The 20,143-nt window shown below is 42.3% G+C and overlaps 3 protein-coding genes across 3 annotated transcripts; 1 reads left to right on the forward strand and 2 right to left on the reverse strand.

Moving 5' to 3' along the window:
- Window positions 1-6,927: 6,927 nt before the first annotated feature.
- Window positions 6,928-9,047, reverse strand: cldn1 (claudin 1; the record flags this gene model as incomplete). The annotated part of the gene is made up of 4 exons (XM_080503128.1): window positions 6,928-7,090; window positions 7,585-7,669; window positions 7,791-7,955; window positions 8,825-9,047. 4 exons carry the CDS (start codon window positions 9,045-9,047, stop codon window positions 6,928-6,930), a joined length of 636 nt encoding a protein of 211 aa, XP_080359254.1.
- A 1,116-nt stretch (window positions 9,048-10,163) lies between these two features.
- Window positions 10,164-11,732, forward strand: LOC308135175 (uncharacterized protein; the record flags this gene model as incomplete). The annotated part of the gene is made up of 1 exon (XM_080503050.1): window positions 10,164-11,732. The coding sequence occupies one exon, from the start codon at window positions 10,164-10,166 to the stop codon at window positions 11,730-11,732; it is 1,569 nt and encodes a 522-aa protein (XP_080359176.1).
- A 6,773-nt stretch (window positions 11,733-18,505) lies between these two features.
- LOC308135811 (transcription factor HES-1-like) lies at window positions 18,506-19,653 on the reverse strand (the record flags this gene model as incomplete). The annotated part of the gene is made up of 4 exons (XM_080503933.1): window positions 18,506-18,960; window positions 19,196-19,283; window positions 19,360-19,455; window positions 19,546-19,653. 4 exons carry the CDS (start codon window positions 19,651-19,653, stop codon window positions 18,506-18,508), a joined length of 747 nt encoding a protein of 248 aa, XP_080360059.1.
- Window positions 19,654-20,143: the final 490 nt, after the last annotated feature.

Genomic DNA, 20,143 nt, shown 5'->3' on the forward strand with positions numbered 1-20,143 from the left:
TATAACTATTACTTTCAAATGTAACTATTTAAATGTATTCCTTAGATATATATATTTTTTTGAAACATAGTGAAACATGAAAAGCTCCAGGACTTGAGACATGAGGTCTCAATATTCTTCCAAAGTCTTTGGCCCCATTATGGGGGTTGTTGCCCATCCAACACAGAAAAAACAGGGATGCACAATGATACTGTGACTATTTACAAAACAGTCACCTGACACATCCATTGCAAAGAGGGAGAACATGCAATCTCAACATGAAAAGGCTCTAAATCCTGAAACCACAGAGTAACCATACACTAACTACCATTACACTCCAATGAAAACACTCAATTCAGAAATGTTCCCACTGTGAATTTAACACGTGAGGCACGCTGAAGGGATTTATCCTAAACGAAGCCAATCAATTGAACCTGCAGATATTCTCTCCGGTGACGGTGTGGGTCATAGACACCCTGCCACCACAACACCTCGAGGCCAAACGTGTATCAGGATCTACTTAAGTCCTTTACTTAAGTCTTTACCTGTTAAGTGGCTTTGCATTTGTTATACTTGAGGAATCGGTCTCTTGATCTTACTGTGAAGTCAAGAGGCCGTACTCCTCCTGAGGCGACAGTCCAGGACACGCATGTGAAAGAATATTTACTCTGGGTTCGTGAAAATACAAATTCGACGGTTAAAACAAGCATCAACTGTTAAAGTCTGAGGAGCAAATGGAAGCAGTTTTTACACACATAAAAAAAAAAAACAGAGGGGGGAGGGGGGTTCTCATCATGGTTATAATAAATTACTTGTTCTGTTTTGATGAGAATAAACTAAACCACCCTGTAATGTCTGGCGACGAGAACGAAGGAGGGACCATCAGGAGAAATAGCTCGGCGGTGTAGGAGGCTTCTAATAATGGCGCTATCTCCAGACAACCTGGGACAGGAAGCCATGGCTTTTGGTTTCAGTGTTGTGGTTACCTCGGCTGAAACGAAACATGTATTTTCAGTAGCTCCACAGAGCACATTACTGCAATGCCATAAAAGCTATAACTGTACCGGCTCCGTGCTGGCTCTGCAGCTCAGTCGGTCACTGTTAGTCTCTCTCTCTCTCTCTCTCTCTCTCTCTCTCTCTCTCTCTCTCTCTCTCTCTCTCTCTCTCTCTCTCTCTCTCTGTTGTGCTGTTGCCCTTGAGTGGATAGAAAGGTCTTTTTTTTCTTTTCTTTTCTTTTTTTTTTTTTTTTCAGTCTGACAGGCACAGCTTCAAGAGGAAGAGCTCTACTGGCCTACATGGGACACAAACAGCCTGAGAGTTTAGAAAAGGTGAGGGAGCGCCGCTGCTCGTCATACAGATGACAAATTCTACTTCAGGAAGTAAACAAAGTTGTGAGGTGTTTGAGTTTTTACACAAACGTTCAGGAAAGTGACCAAAATTCGAAATATTTTCGAAAGTCAGAAAATGTGGAAATTGCCCAAATTAAAAAAAGATTACCTTGAGCAGCATTTTTTTTTTTTTGAATTTGGTTGTGATTTGGTGTCATGTGTATATGTGTGTGTGTGTGTGTGTGTGTGTGTGTGTGTGTGTGTGTGTGTGTGTGTGTGTGTGTGTGTGTGTGTGTGTGTGTTAGGACCGGTGTGGACAGGAAGCAGCTGTCGACTGTTTACAGAAGAGAATTTGATTAGCAGCATGAGCTTTTATCAAACATCAAAACAAAAATACACAACAGTTCCCAACATTCAAATAATGTCTCATGGAAAGATACATTGGCCATAAGAAAGTACATATTTAATCTACCATTTAGTCCTTTCCTTGTAGAAAAAGTGTCAAGGAGCAGCAATGTGGTGGGTTAATGTTTTCACCTTGAGGACAAACGTTTCACATAACCATGTATAAAGCAGGAATGTTTATCTTCATATTTGTTTCAAAAGGACAACAATATAACTTCCTCTTACAGCTTGTTTAAATCAGGATTAGGCCTCTGGAGTTTGTCATTGGCGGAATATCCCAACCACATTCTGGACTTCCAGGAAAGATCGAATCCAGAATGTAAAGGAAGAACAGAAGATATTTTCACTGCAGGATCATTTCCAGTTTGATTCAGTGCTCATTAATTGACTTTTTTTGTGTGGTGTCTGGCAGCTTCTATTTGCTGATTGCACCCATTTTGCGGAGTTTGGATTTGCACCAGATCCGATACTGGGCTGAAGACGAGGGAAGCCCTCGAGTTAAGTGCTGATGCACTTCGTCAGTCCAAATGTTGAGCCGTTGCCCACGACCATAAAAATTCTAATTCTAATTCAAAATGGATTTTTATTGAAGCCCATCCTCATAATTTATGGGTAATTAGCTGGAACATGTGTAAAATGTAAAATCGGCACTATAGATGTTATGCAAAGACATCGACAGCGTGTTTTTGATTCAGGAAAGCAAGCAGGTATCCATATGGTCGTGTTGAGGATAGAGGGCTTGAGCTCAGCTTATATGCATTTCTCAACTGTCCTTAAAGCTGGCTGAACCTAAATTGTACAGAAGGTCAAAGATCAGATCTTAGTGACATCGTTAGTCGCTGCAGTTTGCATATGTTGAGCGATGAGCCTTTCCTCCCCCGTCTGAGACGTGCTGCGGTCCATGACTCTTCTCTTCACGCTGAAGCTTCACTTGATCACACACAGTAATGTAAACATATCGAAGCGCCAGGCTGAGCCTTTGTGCAGGGTGGACGGCACAGGTCAGTCGACGAATAGGAGATAAAAGAGCCCAACACTGAACGTGTTGGTGAGAGTGGACACGGCAGTTGAGTGTGTCCACTCATTAAGATAACCCCATTATGGAATTAGTGTTGGTGAGAAGTGAGGCTTGAAGGAAGTGCTTCCCTCTGTCCCTCTGTTTCACTGCTTTTTTAATCCTTTCATTTAATCCATGATGAATTTTTTTTCCCCCTATGTAATGTAGCACCAGTATTGTTATTTTTGCGTATAATACTTTTTATCATTCATTCATTCATGCATTATTAGAAAATCTGTTATGCACAATCACTTAATAGAAAGGTCAATAAATCACAAATCGTCTGAAGCCCATCATTCATTCACTATTTCCTTATACACTGACTAGATTCCAGTTTCCCAGCTGACATGGACAGTGGTCCAGTTTCTTTCAGTTCATATTGCAAACCAATGAGAACACTCACTTCCATTTAAAATGTTTCCTTTATTTCCCAAATAATGTTTGTTACTTAAGGAGAATTGTATCTTAGCAAGGCCACTGCAGTAACTTTAATTTGTGATGTGATCATTTAGTTTTGTTTTCATTGCACAACTATACTTTTGTTTAATTTTACTAAGCCTGTAAAGCTTATACTTAATTGTTAAAGCTTCGTAATGTTTGCAATAATATAGTCTTTACTCTCTTCTTGACCTTTAATGGGAGATCCTCTCTTTCATCACACACAGGTTGTCTTACTGACGTTGATCGTTTGAGCTTCAGGTTTAAAAGTAAGAGTTGGAAAAGTACCACGGCCTCTGTTTCCCTCTTGTGGCCACATCGAACTACTGAACTTCAGAGTTGATAATAAACACCTTCCCTTTACCTCAAACCGTTTTTGTGAGTTTCACTTACATTTGCAATGTAGCTACTATGAGGACTTTGTACTTAGCATTAATAACGTTCTTTTATTTCAAGAAAAGTCCATAAACGACCCCATCCATTGATTTTCATCATTACATTAGTGGAGGTTAATGTGTAGATGAAAGAAAACAACGGCAATAATAATTCACTCTTATTGAAACAGAAGTTACATCTTCATTTCTGTCTTTTTCTCCCTGAATTCGAAAACATACTTTACTTTGCATCCGTGAGTGAAGGAAGGGTTATGAAGATTATGTCACATTAATTAAAAACAAAACAAAAACAATAATAATAAGACAGAACTGGTTTAATGTATGTCAGATAATTATGTCAATAATATGTCAGAATTAAATTGAGTTGTTTTTTTTTACCTCGTATTATCAATTTTGATCATTTTTGATAGGAATATGTGAGTGTTTTTGTAGTACTACACACCCAAAATCTTTTATTTGGTTTTTAATTGCTTTTCGTGGCTCCACCGCAATACACAGTGTAGATTAAACTGCACAATTACAATGCTTTCATTGAATTCAGTATTTCTTTAATTTTATTTTAAACACCATCTGTCATGATTACCTGCTGTTTCTATAAAATAAAATGTCTGCTGGTGTGGAAGATAATATAGAGGAAAAACACACACACACACACAGAGAGAGAGAGAGAGAGAGAGAGAGAGAGAGAGAGAGAGAGAGAGAGAGAGAGAGAGAGAGAGAGAGAGAGAGAGAATATATAATTAAGTGCCAAAACAAAAACAGGTGAACACTTCCAGTTACAGATACGAAGATTAAACCAGTTGCTATGAGTAGATATGTTCAGGTTTATTCAAAATGTGTCGATGTATGAAACTTGTGACGAATTACATGCAAGCAACAAAATGAGCTTGGCTGCATTTACACGTATTAATCTGTATCTGACGTTATTCTGACGTTTTAAAGTCTAAACGAACGATGGACAGCTCCCTGGTGTTGCACTTCCATATATCACCAGGGGGTGGCGCGCTCTTTGAGAGACTATTGTGTGTTTATTAAAAAATATATAAATACTTGTTGGGTGTAACGTAAATGTGGGACGTCAAAATGCTTGTACTACGCAGTCTGCATACTGAGATTGACAGAAGAGAAGAAAAAAGAAAACCGAGGTGGGTCCAGATTCTTGAGAATTCTGCTGCTTGAAGTGTTTTTGGCCTCCTGCTGTCAGCAGGCATGTTGGGACAGGAGCAAGCACTCTCAGGTATGCTCCCCACTCTCTGTTATCCTTTAGATTTTTTTTTTTTTTTTTCATCCCTCAGGCTGCACATTTCTGCCTCAGTTGCTGCGACATGTATTGTTGGTTTCCACTCATTATATTAGCTGACGCTCATAGATCACCCTTGTGCCTTCATACTTAAGATATCAAATCAGTCTTACCATTTTTGGATCCAAATCAACTTTCCACTAAATGTCTAAAATGTGTTGTTAAGGGTTTATTCTTGAAGTTAGTAAGCAAGGCAGTCCCATAGAATTACCACAGCAACTGATTAAAGATTATGACGCTTGTGTGAGGATTATGTTTCTTGGCTCTTGAATTGAGGAAAATGTGCTTTGATGCACTGATTTAAGAAACAGAGAAGGTGGGTTAGGAACTTTATTTTCTCCTTTAGACAGACACACGCATATATTTGCCAGCAAAGTATCTTGCTGTGACTCAACTTTCATATAAGGGCCTCAAACTTTTCTTTGGCTTATTATTTAGTTGTTTGTATGAAAACGTCTCACCTTATTATGAGTGAACCCAGGAGAGGTTCCCATCACATGACATACAGAGAGTCAGATAGGAAGATTCACACCTCTGGGCAATTTGGAGTCTCCAATTAACCTGAAACATGTGCGGGAGAACATACTATCATGACTTTAGGGTGTTAAACAGGCGCAGAAGCCTCCAATTGTTATAGAAGATAATACAACTATTTTAAAAGCGGGTGGATGTAATAGAAGTGACTGCAGACAGTGCACGTCATAACCAAGATGCTCCTGGTTTTGTGCATCTCTCGAGCAGCTTTGCCAAAACCCGAAGACATATGAACATTCACCAGTTCAGTTCCATAAGAGCAAATAAAGGAACGTACATGTGATATAGTGATGAGATCTGAGAGAATGCAGGGAATTTTTCTATGAGTGGTTTGAGTTCACGTGTACCTCAGACTGGAAAGTTTTTGTTTTCAACATCACGGTTTTTCAGAATAAAGGTAGTACACTTTTTGTTATGCGCATGTTATAAAAAACTAGATTGTGTAATACTATAAATTTGAGGTCACTTTCAGATCCTTTTAATACACAGTGCACTAGATAGAATATTATGTAAGGGATGTAGTGGTAAATGGTATTGTATAGGAGTGTAAAGTAGAAATGTTGTGCATTGTTATGATTTCTATGTTATTTTGGGTTTGCCAATGATCTATTATTTTTTTGTTTTGAAGTTACTCACATGCATACATCACCTGACCAAAAACAGCCTCTATTGGTGCTCACTATGAGGAAGTTACCACTCTTCTAACCGTGCACGTTGTTTATGCCCACAATTCACATGATCCTTTTTCCTGCACATCGGATCCCCTCATATCTGACACTGTTACCCTGGACTAACACACTTCAACATTCCAACTGTTGCATTATCTGGGGTTTTTTTTTCCATTTGCTTTTTCTGTGTCCTCTTTGTCCCCCTCATTTTGTGATTTGAATATAAAGTAAGTGCAGTCCTGGACTCACACCATTCTCATGTGGCCTGCGTCTTGTGGATGATTGTTTTGTATCCCTAAAGAGTTTGACAGATTTGCAGTATTGTTATGGGGGAAAAAATTAAGTACATTTTTTTGGTCTGAACAAAAGTCTTTTATATCAGTTTTTGCATTTTCTGTAATCAGTTTGATATAGAAAAATAGACACTGATGCTGTAAAAGCCTCCTTTCATACAAAAAAACGTGACAATAATTTTATTTCACACAACACAAAAGACAAAGCAAAACCAGGTGTTTATAAATTCAGTGCAGATTTACATTAAAATCAGCATTATTGTAAAAACCTTAGTAAAGAAACAAAAAACAAATTCTGAGATGCATGGAAAAGATTCTTAGCTCTGCCTATTTGGTCTTTGTACTAAAACTGAAGTTGATAAGAAGCAAACACAAATTCTAATGCATGTTTTTGATGACAAATATTAACATACACAAACCTAGACACCTGCAAAAGACACATGCTGTTAAACATGAAAAACATTTGAAACGTGTTCCCATCAATTCGTCGCCTCCTGGTTTTATCCGCAGCGGCCAGCCGATGGTCGTTCCTACACGTAGTCCCTGCCCGGCTGCCCTGTGGAGCTGGACGCTGGGTACCGTGGATGTTTCCCATCAGCTTTAGTGTGAGAGCTGCAGCACAGGAAGCAGCCTCCTATGACAATGAGGATGGCCGCCCCCCATCCGACATACAGGGCGCTCCCAAACTCGTACCTGTGAATGATAGACAGATCCGGTTCTTACTTTGGGGGACGTTTATTTTTCCAGCTTTCCAGTGTCGCGGCGCTGCAACGTTTTGTTCAGTCAACACAAACTAAGTTAAGAATCAGGCACAGGGCTGAACAAATTAAAGGAGTAGTCGGGGATTTGGGGTTTCATGCCTTTAGAGTTAGATCACAGATTAGGAACTTGGATTATGGTGAGGACCACAAATATATCAGCCTCTCTACCCAAGGGCCCAATTTATAATGAAGACCCAAACCAATACGAGAATTTGAGCTATAAGTTAAATAAAATGAGCGAGGTAAAAACAAATATCAGAATTATCTTTGATCTTTAATTGTTCCCTCTAACTAAATGCATTGAGCGGGTATTAAAATGGCCTCATTACAAAAGATAACTTGTGTCCCGTCACTACGGTAGATAACGTGACGTAGCTGAAGAGCAGTGTGGGTTTCACATTAAATGACAGAGGAGGGCCTTCTCACTTGGAGTTTGTCGGCGTGAACGGGTTGTAGAAGTCCTGTGCTATTCTGTGGCCGTACCAAGATGTTCCCACCAGGGCGAGCAAACCTATAAAACACATGATCCAAGAAGAGAGACAGATCCACTGAGCAGAACGAAGATGGACATTTTGACGCAACGTCTCTTGATTGACATTCGGGGAATGAGGATCAGAAGTGAAGCAATTCACCAGCGATGATGATGATGACTCCTCCACTCAGACCCAGTTTGTCCTTCTGCTCTGGAGCCTCTGCCATGCAGGTGGTGCACCTCATGCCCACCACCGCCACCATCATGGAAATGAAGCACAGCAAGACGGAGGCACACATGAGCCCTCGTGTACCCTGCACGATCGCTGAAGACAAAAAGAAATACAGTGTCAATGTTTCATTCAATGGAATCGATTGATTTGTTTCTGTTGTTGAGCTTCAAAAGTGAACCAGTTCGAATCAGTCCAAAACTCCTCGGGATCCTTCATCTCCACACTTTGTGTACTATACTTTCAGATCTTGTATATTGCTGTCACACATCTTTTCTGAGAAAAAGTTCTCATACACACAATTTCACCAACAAATCGTCAACCAAGAAATCCTTTACATAGTTTGTGTGTGTGTGTTATAAGTTTCTCAGCAAGTCTCCTTGTGTACAACCGCTACATAATGGGCGGGAATGCAGAAAACATGAGCCACACTGAGCTGGCGTGTACAACAAATGTTCTTTTTGAATCTGCTATGATTGTTTTGGCCTCTAGAAACCCAAAATATTGACATTTCAATGACTTGACGAATACCCAGTATTAAGAGGACGTGAAGCTGGGTTTTATTTCTATTTTATTTCTATTCTATTTCTGTGTATTTCTCTTTCATCTTGCAGCTGCTGGAATTTGACCAACATGTCTGCGCATGCAGGAGGTCCTACAAGAAGAGAAGGGCCTCCTTAATGTCTCAGGGCATTTGAATGACCATGGTACCAAACAGATCCTATCTTTTACGTCGTGTAAATCTATTATTCAAACGCTTCACGCAAGTGACATTTTACACTTTCGCTGTTTAACAAATTCTTACATCGCCAGTTTTCCTCCTTATTGTTAAGTTTGCTTCCCACATTTTTTTGCAGAAGAGGTGAAGTACTTGATTTCAGACACAATTACCATCAACCCCAGTGGAAGGTTTTGTTTTTATGATTGTAAGCATCAGAAAATCACAACCAAATATAAGATATTACCTGGTAGTTGGAGGAGTGAATCATATTTTTTGCACTGGACCTGACCGGTGCTCTGTGTCACACAGCTCTTCCAGAGCCCCTGATACATCGCCTGAGCTGTGATGATGTTGTCTCCTGCGTAGGATGAAGCTTTCCACTCCACCATGGCTGTGGATGCTATCGTGCCAATGAAGCCGAAGAAGGCCAACGTGAAGCCAAGAAGCTGTAACCCAGAATTTGCCATTCTGTAAATCCCCAAAAATGAAAAAGTACTATTTAAAAAAAAAAAAAAATCCACAAAAAACAAAAATGAAGAAAAGGGTTTTCTGTGTATGTGTGTGTGTATGTTTGTGTGTTACTTAATGCTGGTCCAAGTAAATTTCTGTCAAAAAAAAAAAAGAGAGAGAGAGAAAAAGGTGTGTACCATTGCATCCTCAGGGAGTAACCTGGAGAAGAGGGTGGATCCAGAAATGCCACCAGCACAGGTATTAGTCTGGGGCAGCAGGGCGACACCTTGTGGATAGTAAAGTATCCTGCAGTGAATTCAACTTCACTAGACGAGCAGTATTCAATTCTTGGAAATATACAAAGTCTACGCAATACCTCCTAACACAGCATGCAAGCTGTATTTTCTAAAATTTCGGTTCATCTGGAGGACAGGTTTAACAAAAATGAACTATTTTCACATCCACTGCTTATGACTGCACTGTATTGTAACAGAAATGTGTTAAAATGTGTGTGTGCAAATTGTGGCAGCTTTTCACAGAAATATAATAACAATAATATCAAATCAGGCTGTTACTGTTAACAGCGGCTGGCTTGCCATCTGTAAAAAGCACTGATTTGTTTGCTTTGACTTGGTAAACAGTGACTTAACGTTCACTGACTTAAACCAACATGAGAATTGAAATAAGAATCGTCTCATATGTTTGCGTGTTGCAAGAGCAATTTAAAAGCTGCAATATTTCTTAAAAAAAACATCTTTTTGAGTTTTCTTCGAGTTTCAAGAATGTTGTTCTTATCACGGGAGTCACTTTTTTTTCAGTTGTGAGCAAATGAAACCACGGCAAGAGTGGGCCGCTGAGCAAAGGTTTTGTCTTGCCTAATTCGGGCTTGTTGTCATTTGTACTTTGCATCGGCCGGCGTGCAGATGTACAAGGATCCCTGCAACACAAAGGTATGTTTGACTGTCTGATTCAATGTAGTTGATTTAAATGAGTCCTTTCACTAAAGTCTTCTTTTTTTTTTGGGGGGGGGGGGGGGGGGGGGGGGGGGGGGGGGGGTAATTCTCCTACTCCTGAACAGATTCATTAAGGGTTTCTTCTTCTTTCTTTTTTCTTTGTTTTTTGACAGTCAAAACATGGAGAAGGATCTGAGGCTGAGTCTGGTAATGGTGCTGCTCCTCTGTCACAGTGGACGCTCCGAGCTGCAGACCGTTTGTCCATACAAATGTCAGTGTTTCACTCCAGGCCAAGTGCTCTGTGCTGATGAACGGATGACCTCTTTACCCAGGAATATGTCCAGGGAGGTCAAGGACTTCATCCTTATGACATCATCTGTGGCCTACCTGTTTGCTCACAGTCTGGAAGAGAGCCCCCAACTCACTAAGCTCATATTCCTAAATAATGCGCTGCGGAGTGTCCACGCCAAGGCGTTGGAGCATCTGCCAGAGCTGCAGGAACTGGAGATCAGCGGCAATCCCTGGCTCGAGCAGTTATTTCTGGGAACTTTTTCAAACCAGAGAAACTTAACAAGGCTGTTGCTCAATTTCAACCGCTTCAAAACGGTGCTTCCAGGTATGTTTGACTCTCTGAGACAGCTGCAAATTCTTCAAATGAAGAACAACATCCTATCAAGTCTGCCTCCGTTTCTCTTCCTGAACCTGAACCAGCTGCGTGTCCTTGATTTGTCCCAAAACAAACTTGAGGAGGTTGAGAGGGAGACTTTTTGTGGCCTTGCGAAGCTGGAGGTGTTGAAAGTAAACAACAATCTCATCAGCGACCTTAAATCGGACACTTTCTATAATGTTTCCCAGCTAAAAGAGCTTCACCTGGAGGGCAACGGGTTGACGCAACTTGCTGACGGCATCTTCTCTGTGTTAACGGACCTGCAGGTGCTGAACCTCCGTGGAAACCGTCTTACACGTTTCAGTGATCAAGTGTTCGGCTCTGAGCCCTCAGGTTTGAAGGAGCTGAACCTCAAAGGGAACAGACTGATTGAGCTGTCTTCTCTAAGTAGTCTGACCTCGCTGACTGACCTTATCTTGTCCTCGAATCAGCTCTTCAACCTCACCAAAGACATTTTTAAAAATGTCACTGCCCTGGAGAACCTGGATCTGTCCGATAACCAGCTCACCTCGTTGCCCACAAACCTGTTCAGAGACTTATTCCACATCAAGGCACTCCACCTACACAACAACAACCTGAGCACGGTGGACGCCAAACTGTTCGAGGACCAGATGCTCATTGAGCAGCTCTACTTGTCAAACAATCAGCTACAAACTGTCCCACTGGGACTTTTTGACCTTTTTGTCATGCAGCATACAATGAGGCTGCATGGAAACCCCTGGAAGTGTGACTGCCACATGTGGTACCTGCATGACTGGGTCCAGAGAAACAGTCAGGACATTGAGACGCTGGACAGGATGCTGTGCGAGAGTCCGCCGTTTTTGCAGAAACGGACAGTGGTTTCCGTTGACAGAGACCAACTTGTATGCCATTTGCCTAAAGAAGGGATCCCTGACCTGAACGCCTGCAGCCTGCAAGCATCCAACAACACAGTGACCATCAAGTGTAAAGCACACGAATGCTCCCCAGTGACGGTGAAGGTGCAATTTCTGGAAGAGGACGGCACTGTTACGGAGCACATTTTGAAAAAAGACTCCAATTATTCCCACTGTAACGACAGAGAGATACTAGAAAGTCCTTAGTTTTAACAGTTTAAAAGACTTTGCACTGTGTGCAGACTCTTTCTTCATACTGCGGGTCACATTATAGGTTCTGACTGTCACAGTCAATACTGTAAACAAACCTCTCACTCACCAGCTGATAACCAACATACGGGAATCCTGCTCAGTGATAAGAAAGGTGGGTGAACCTTTAATTTGAAAGCTTCAAGGTTCAACTCCCTAACTTTTAACATCCTTTCCCTTCGAACTAAAACAAAGAGAATCATTCATAGTGTCAATTTCTCCGGTGTTCACCTCTGGAAGACTCTCCTCGCACTGACTGGTCATCATTGTCTTGTCCAGTGATGGATGAGGGAACGTTTTCCAGTTTCCATAAAGTATTGGGACAACATTACAGAATCTATTAGTTTGACACTTTTCAGCTTTCAAGGGGTTGACAAAGACTTTGTGTACTAAATAAAGTGGTAGATCAAATACAGTCTATGGAAATAAAGTGCATCCGTGTATCTGTGGGGTAACTGTACACATCTGGTGCTGATCAATCCGGTCATTTGTAAGATTACTTTTTTTTTTTTTTTTACATCTACAAGTTTCACCCTGTTTATTTAATTTCAAAGCTTTTCAGTCACAATCTGTTAAATTTCACCAATTTTAAGACTTTTCCTTGGTATTTAACCTCAACAATTACATGTTCTTGGGTTGTCCCTGGATACTGGTTTCTTTCCAATCAATCAATCAATCAATCAATCAATCAATCAATCAATCAATTGACCGCTCAATCAATCAATCTTTCTGAATCACTGTCACAATTAACAAATGAGACATTAAAATGAACAAATAAAAATAAATACCTGTTTTAAAAACCGTCTTAATTTTTATTTAAATATGTTAATATTCTGTGCTGCCTGATGGAATGACTAAAAGGGTTTGAAGAACGACGTGCTCTACAAAATGATCAACGCAATTCGTATAATTGCGTTTATCAATGGTCTGGACTTGTTTCAAGAAAGACGATTCAGAGCTCTATCAACCGATGAATCTAGTTTCAAATCAATTCTGAATGCAGAGACTTTAAAATTGGTGTGATGTTCTTGCATAATGGTGCTCTGCATTTATTTTTTGTTCAGCTGCAGCTGTGATATATTTTTTTTTGTAAGCTGAGTCCTTCAGAAGATTTATAGACACAATATATGGAAATATCCATCATTTCCTGCCCTGCAATAATTACGTACTTTAAGCTCTATAGTGATTACAGGGTTATTCTGCACCTGTGTACATTGTGACATTATACCTGTTCATGGTATAATTCTCAATATTTTTGCTTTGGTAAACACAGTATAGAATAACTGAAAAAAAAAAAAAGTACTTTATATTCCTCTGAGAAGATACACAATGTACCAATCCAGAAATGTAGTTTTTGCATTAAACAACACGTGTATGTTTTTCTATTCCATTTGGCATAGATGCATTATTCGGATTTATTTTTGGTGAAGAAGCTGTTGAACCACCACATCATTGAAGAGCTTTGGGTTTTGTTCTCGACTAACTAGTCCTTCTCTGATCACCCAACTGCTCCTGAACCCTGTGAGGGAGGATAAAGAGAGAGGGAGGAGGGCAGCCTCCACACAACAAGGCACACAGATGGCTACACCTTGAATACAGCACACTAACCCATGGTTAATAAGGGTCAAATGCCAGGGGGTCAATCGGGTCCTCGTTTGGAGGTGAATGACATTGCAATTCACCGGACAAAAAGTGGTGGCTGCCTTCTTTTCTAAAGATTGGCGGCATGGCCTTTAACTGTAGGTAATCCTCACTTGACTGAATCTATGGGATGAACAGGACATTTAACATTTAGTGTACGGGGCTGTTACCTAATGAGCAACATGTAGGGCTTAGGAATGACTCACGTATAGCAGCTTAGCAATGGGAATGAATCACAGTTAATAGTAGGAACATCAGCAGAAAAAAATACTGAGGGTATTATTGAGGAAACCTGCGTGTCTGCGGCACTTTGTGATTCAATTCTCATTTAAGTTATTGCTTTAATTTATCGAAACAAAGCAAACAAAGTTTCTCACAATTGCTTTGCAGGAGAATGTTTTTTTAATTTTTTTAAAATGTATTACCAAAAATGATCATTACAAATGAAGCCTGGATGATATATCCATGCAGTAGAAGTAGAAATCCTGGGTTTTGGATGACCAACGCAATTAATTCATTGATATTTGGGAGGTGAATTTGTCCCCATTATAGAGGTAAAATGCAGACCCAGCCTTTATTAACAAACTGTCTAGATTGTGGAATATTGTGCTCTGAAAACAACTGGGGTACTTTGACGTTGCGTCTGGTTTTGTTTAGTTTGAACATGTTTAATGAGGGGTTTTTTCCCCCCCCAGAATTTAAAAGTGATTTTAGCCATTTTTGGTATTTTTTTGTTTTGTTACATGTTTTGTCATGACTTAAGAACTTAAGGGGATAATAGAGTCATCATCTCGATCAAATCGCCTGTCAGCATCCAACACTGCCAATTACTCTCACTGCCCCTGCAAACTTACAACGGCAGTGACTGAGTGAAGTCCCGGGAGGCTGAATGAAAATCCTCCACGGTCAGATCCTGTCTCTGTATCCCACTTAGCGGGCAGTGGGAACCACGCTCCACACAGCAGCTCTTCAACATCGCACAGGAAAAAGAAACAGAGGGGAGGAGACATTATCTGGTGGTACACACAATGTCCAAGTCAACACAAAGCACTGGGGGGGGTTTCCCACAGAGTTTAGACCGGCCACTGAGGCGGGAGGTGACCGGGGCAGGCCAGGGTCCTCAGGACAAAGACTGGAGGTCATCTGAGGCTCGACGCCTCAGGCGGGAATTCAAGAGGAGATTTTTCTTTGGATCCAAAAATGTTTATCGAGCTGCGGCATCTCTCGTTTAATTGCTAATATTATTGCACTGTATTCAGTTGGGTGGGGGTGGGGGGGTGGCGAGTTCCGTCTTCAGGCAAGACAACCATTTAGCTTATGTACGCACTCTTTCCAAATTTAACACGCAATGTTTTGTTCTTCTTTCAAGCATTAGTTAAATGAGTTCATTCAGTCATGAAATATAACCAACACCAGGTTCTATTATGTGGGCAGGTGTCTATTAGGTCCCCTCTCTTGGCCTATGAGAGGGCGGGGGCACACATCCTCCATGATACGATGACCCAAACATCTCAAGAACACAAATAGCTCTTTTAGCACACTCAAGATGCGAATCTTACTTACAAACAAGGGTCAATATTTACCCCTCAGTGCACGCAGACCCCTGTATGGAGGCCAAATTGGTGTTGCGGACCAAATTAGGAACAGCTGACCTGATGTGAGTGTTAAGTGGACAAGGAGATGTCACCAAAATGGTAATCTTTTGGCATACTGGTACACTGCCCTTTGTCTTGTCTGTCCCTATAGAAGGATAACAAGAGGCTATAAGCTCCTTATCATCACATTACAATTATCAAGGATGAATCAGGAACTCTGGCCCTCTGGACCCCGCTCTCAGAACAGCTATGCTTGTTTTGTGTGCAGCGTCCCAGATGGAGAGGTTTTTTTTTTTTTTTATCATGCATGCTTGCAGCCCCACATTGTATATTTCTCCTCCATGTCGAGTGCCCCCACAAGACTTTGCAGTTTGTTGCTTGCTAACAATTAAAATACCTCCCACACTCTGGACTTCCAGCCGCACAAGTACGCTCTTGAGAGGCTGTTGTTTTACAATAGAAAGACGGGACAAAGCAAATGATGGAGGACGCGTTTCACTGATTTTATTAAGCTGAGCGTCATCGTTCGTGTAGTTTTTGATAAACGCAGCCACTTCACTTTCTTTTCCTGTTTGATCATGGCTCCAGATCATTGAATAAAGAAAATGCTGGCATGCTTAACTTCAGACCAAATACCATAACTATACAAAACAGCACAACAGCAAACGTGCATATCAATGTTTCTCCAACTCTCAAGAAAATTTCAATTAAACAGGGAATCACCAGTGTCATCTGAGTTTGGTGCATTGGGATCATTTGTTCCCTGATTGAGAATGGGTACATAAGTCTCAGCTGATAATATCTTAGACACAAACACAATCATTCACATTCACATCTGAAAGGTAAGGTTGGAGACACCTTTTAAACTAGAGCTTTTTGGGGGGGCTTGCTGGTCAAACAATTGAGTTCAACGTGGATCATCCACACGTTTGCATGTCTTGTTTGCAGGGAAACTCACAGTGGAAATGTATCTTAATGGTTTGGTTCAATGAGCCTGAGGCATATGGCCAAGAGGCTGAGAAAACAAGCCCCTCCCACCTCGTCCCAACATCCAGGACAACATCTCCTTTGAAGAAGTGAGGATTCGTGATGTAAAGTCAAAGTTACACTGTTTTAACAGTCACACCACCATTACTGTGTGTGGATCCAAAGGCATAAATGTCCCACCTCCAGTGTTCGAGTGTCACGCTCGTCCTAAATTCACCCCCCCCCCCCCCCCCCCCCCCGGAAACTTCACTTCCCCTGCCATGTTGTTGAGTTTTTCAAAAACAACCAGCTAAATCAAAAAGGGATGAATTGGAGTGAAGGGACAAAGAGTATTGTTCATTCACTATTGATATTGAGTGCATAATCTATTCATTAGCCTTGATGTGAACCACCACTCACTACTTCCTCCCCCCATCAAGCACCATAACAACCTGAAGAACAATACGGAGGCGATTCATCCACAGAGGTGGAGGCGGCGGAGGTTTCCGGTGTCTACAGGCAGGGAACCTGTCACTGTTGCTACTGAGATTGTGAGGGGAGGCCATCAATCATGAAGCGTCGCAAAAGGGGCAGGTCCAGCCCCTGCTTCGTGTTTACCATTCATTGCTTTGGGGAAAAATACTTTGGGAGTCAAAGTGGGGTTTTTGACGAGGGCGGGGCAGCAACTGGGATAGAAGCGAGCAAAGCAAGGAAGATAACCGTACATGATAACCGGCAGAAATGTTCATCGGCGAGAACTGCTCCAGCCTAAAAGCCACTCCAGGTTGTCCATCATGTATGTACCTGTCAATACTTCACAGCTCCTCTTATCTGGAGAGCACCGTCCAGAGTGAAGAGTTCTCAAAAAGCCTTGAGGACCAGGACCTCTGGGAGCGGCCAACAATAAGCCTTCTTTAGTGCACTGAAAGTGACAGCATGGTCCTCCCCCCCCTCACAGCTATTAAACCTCTTCCTGGATAAACAAGGGGAAGGCCTTTTATGAAGATGGAGAGGGTCACAAAGAGAGGAGCCATTGAGCCACCGAGGGGCCCGTCTTTGTTTTTGTCTTTCGGAGGATCTTCTCAAAGGATGCTCTGATGGGAGGGAGAGCTCTATTTTTGTCTTTTAGTTCTTTTTTACTGCCGGTCTTCTCTCAGCTGTGCCAAAACAGAGATGTAAACTTCATTGACTGTATCATTCCTACAATGTATGGCATTTTAATGTCTTCCCAAGTGACATATAAAGGATTTGATCGACATGTTTACATAGAGATTTATATCTGATTGGATTGTTTTGCTCGCTGGAAATTGTTGAACAATGTAGAAACATATCGGAGCTTAATATTAAGCTCCGCTTTCAAACAAGACACCGTTTCATATATTGCGCTATGGACGTATTGCTTAAATTCTATGAATATGAAATTAGAAACAACCGAGTGGTCACGGTGTTTGCCTCCGGAGGTGCCACCGTTGAATGCTGTCAAAGTGGGGCCCTTTCTTTTGGTGATGGGCTGCCAGGTCTGTTGATGGGTTGCCAGATTTAGGACAACATGCTGTTGGAGCTGCGTTGTCTCCGCGGAGTGAATGAGGGGCACCTGTGACCTCCGGTCACGCTCAGCTTGTGGCCCACTGTGTGGGCACGATGCTCGGGACACACGCTGGGACTTGTCAGCGCTTCAACTGTCTTCTGAACGGGCGACGACGGGGCCGGCTCTGCTGGGCTGCTGCTAATCAGCTCAAGGTTTTATTGTTGCCAGTGAACTCTTGCATCATCACATCATTTTATATCACATTAATGGTGGCCTTTGTCACAGGGTAGAATCAGTGAGCAATTGCCAAGAATTTGCTGCAAAAACAAAAACACCATGCACTTAATCCTTCATAACATAATGGCAGACTCCTACCCGCCTCCCTGCACTGGCAGCACGTCTTCTCAAGACGACCTGTCAGCTTCTCTCCCTCATCACAGAAGTATGTATTTAGTGCCAGAAAATACATTTCCCATTCGCAGCAAAAGGATTGGTCAAAAGTGTGCTTTCCACAAGACGTGGAGTCAGGTCATAACTTATTATGTAGTTAACATAGTTTTGCATTTTCACTGTTGCATTACAAGCGTGAAGATAGAAGATAGAAATGACTCCGGGTCAGTAAGTAATGTTTTGTAGAGCAGAAATAACAAAAGAACCAACGTGGCAAAAACTGTGGTGAGCATTATAAAACATTTTATTCATCTGGAAAATAAAAAAAATACAGTGATCTTCAAGTTTGTCAAGCATTGTCTCGGTCCAAACAGGCAAAAAATAATTGTCCCATACAAAAAAAAAAAAGAAAAAAAGAAAATCATATAAGCAAAGAGGCCGTGAAAATCTCGTATAAAATCCATATTAAAAAAAACACAAATGTGCCTAAACATTTCAGTCAAAAAGATTCTGGAAAAAAACATTTACAAAATGTACAAAAAAATACTCTTTATTTGTGTGATAGTCCTTTTTTTTGCTGTTCTCCAGTCTCTCCTCGGTGCAGCTCCTCCCTACCAGGGTCTCCACACCGAGTCTGAGGTGACAGCCGGCGCCACAGGTGACACGTGGTGATGGGCGTTCTGTGCAGTCAGAGGTGCCAGAGCTGCACTGGGAACAAGAAAAGCAAAGTGTCCATCTGGCGTTGGCACCACCTGGAAGCCACTGTACAGTTTCATGGCCTCTGGGGAGACGTGCATGGGGGAGACACTCTTACAGGGCACCTGCGGGACCGAAGCGGCCGGGAGCTGGGTGCCGGTGGGCCCGAGTCCCAGCGTACCGAGGGGGGGTCCGTACAGGTTGACGGCGCTGATCTGGGTCACGCAGGCTGCCAGGTGGCTGAGGAGGCGAGTCCTCACCTCGGCGTTCATGCCTTCGCACGTGGAGAGAAAACGGGTGACTTCTCCCACACACTCGCTGAACCCAGCTCGGTATTTGCCCAGGATGGAAGGGTCTGTGTTCACAGCGGCTGGGGAAAAAAAGACATCAGGACCACTTAAGTACACAATGTAGCAAAAAATAATAATGGATATGTCATTACTGAGTGGATAGTCTGGAACACTGATTTTAGCCATTCATCCATATTAACAGCTGTGGGTGGGCTATAACTCCTGGAGCTCCAGCTGACATGTTCACCATCTAAAGTTACACATCCTCGAGTCATTGCAGGCAACGTGGTCAATCCAGAAATGGGAGTTGCATACCAGTCATCTGGAGTCGCTGCAGGTTCCTGAGGTGCTTCACGGTCATCTCCAGGATGTCAGCCTTTTCCAGTTTGGAGTGTCTTGAGCTCTAAACAGAAGAAAAGAGACATATAAGCGGATCTACCCTGTGCATGCAGTGCCTGGGCATCGGAGCATCTCCTTACATCTTTTTTGAGAGCGTCCAGGATGAGAGTCTTCAGCTGACCCAGACTCTCATTGATGCGCGCACGTCTCCGCTTTTCCATTATTGGTTTTGACGACTTGATTAGAAGAAGAAAAGAAGAAGAAAATGAATTTTATATCATTTAAAATAAGGAAAACGGATAACTATTTTTGAAATGATAACTTACTTTTCTAGCCTCTGTCAGAGTCCGGGGTTTTTCCGGCGTGGACTCGCCGCTCGCCGGGGTCGCAGCCACGACGGACGGTGAAGTTCTTCCTGAAGTACCTGCTGGCATCTTCAGGTCGGCACGTGACGTCAGAGCAGCGCTGGAGAATCAATCTTGGCCAGGAAACAAGTGATATAAATCCACTTTATGGAGGTCTTCTTCCCTGCTCCTGGCGTGCCGACTCGAGGGGTGACAAATGTCAGGCGTGACTGGTGCGTGCGGGCCGGGCTGACGCACTGGACGCTCACGTTTCCAGCGCCTCGGCCTTTATTTATAGAACCTCGGGCTGCACGCGAGTGGCTCGTGTGCAGGTTCCCCCGGTAACCTCAGTCCGTCCAATGGGCGCGCGGCACACGGTGCCCGGGAGGCGGCGGGCTCGTGCGCCCAGGCGCTCCTATTGGCTACCTGTCAGGATGCTGAAAGACTTTTACAGAAACGAGTTAGTCCCAAGTTTAAATATTTGAAGACTGGCTGCAAAGGAACGAGCCTCCCGTTGATGACAGCACGAGCCCAATGCAAAATTATGAACACGTACTTTTAAAACAAAGTTCATATAATA

Source organism: Blennius ocellaris, assembly GCF_963422515.1.
Source record: "Blennius ocellaris genome assembly, chromosome: 10".
Lineage (NCBI taxonomy): Eukaryota > Metazoa > Chordata > Actinopteri > Blenniiformes > Blenniidae > Blennius > Blennius ocellaris.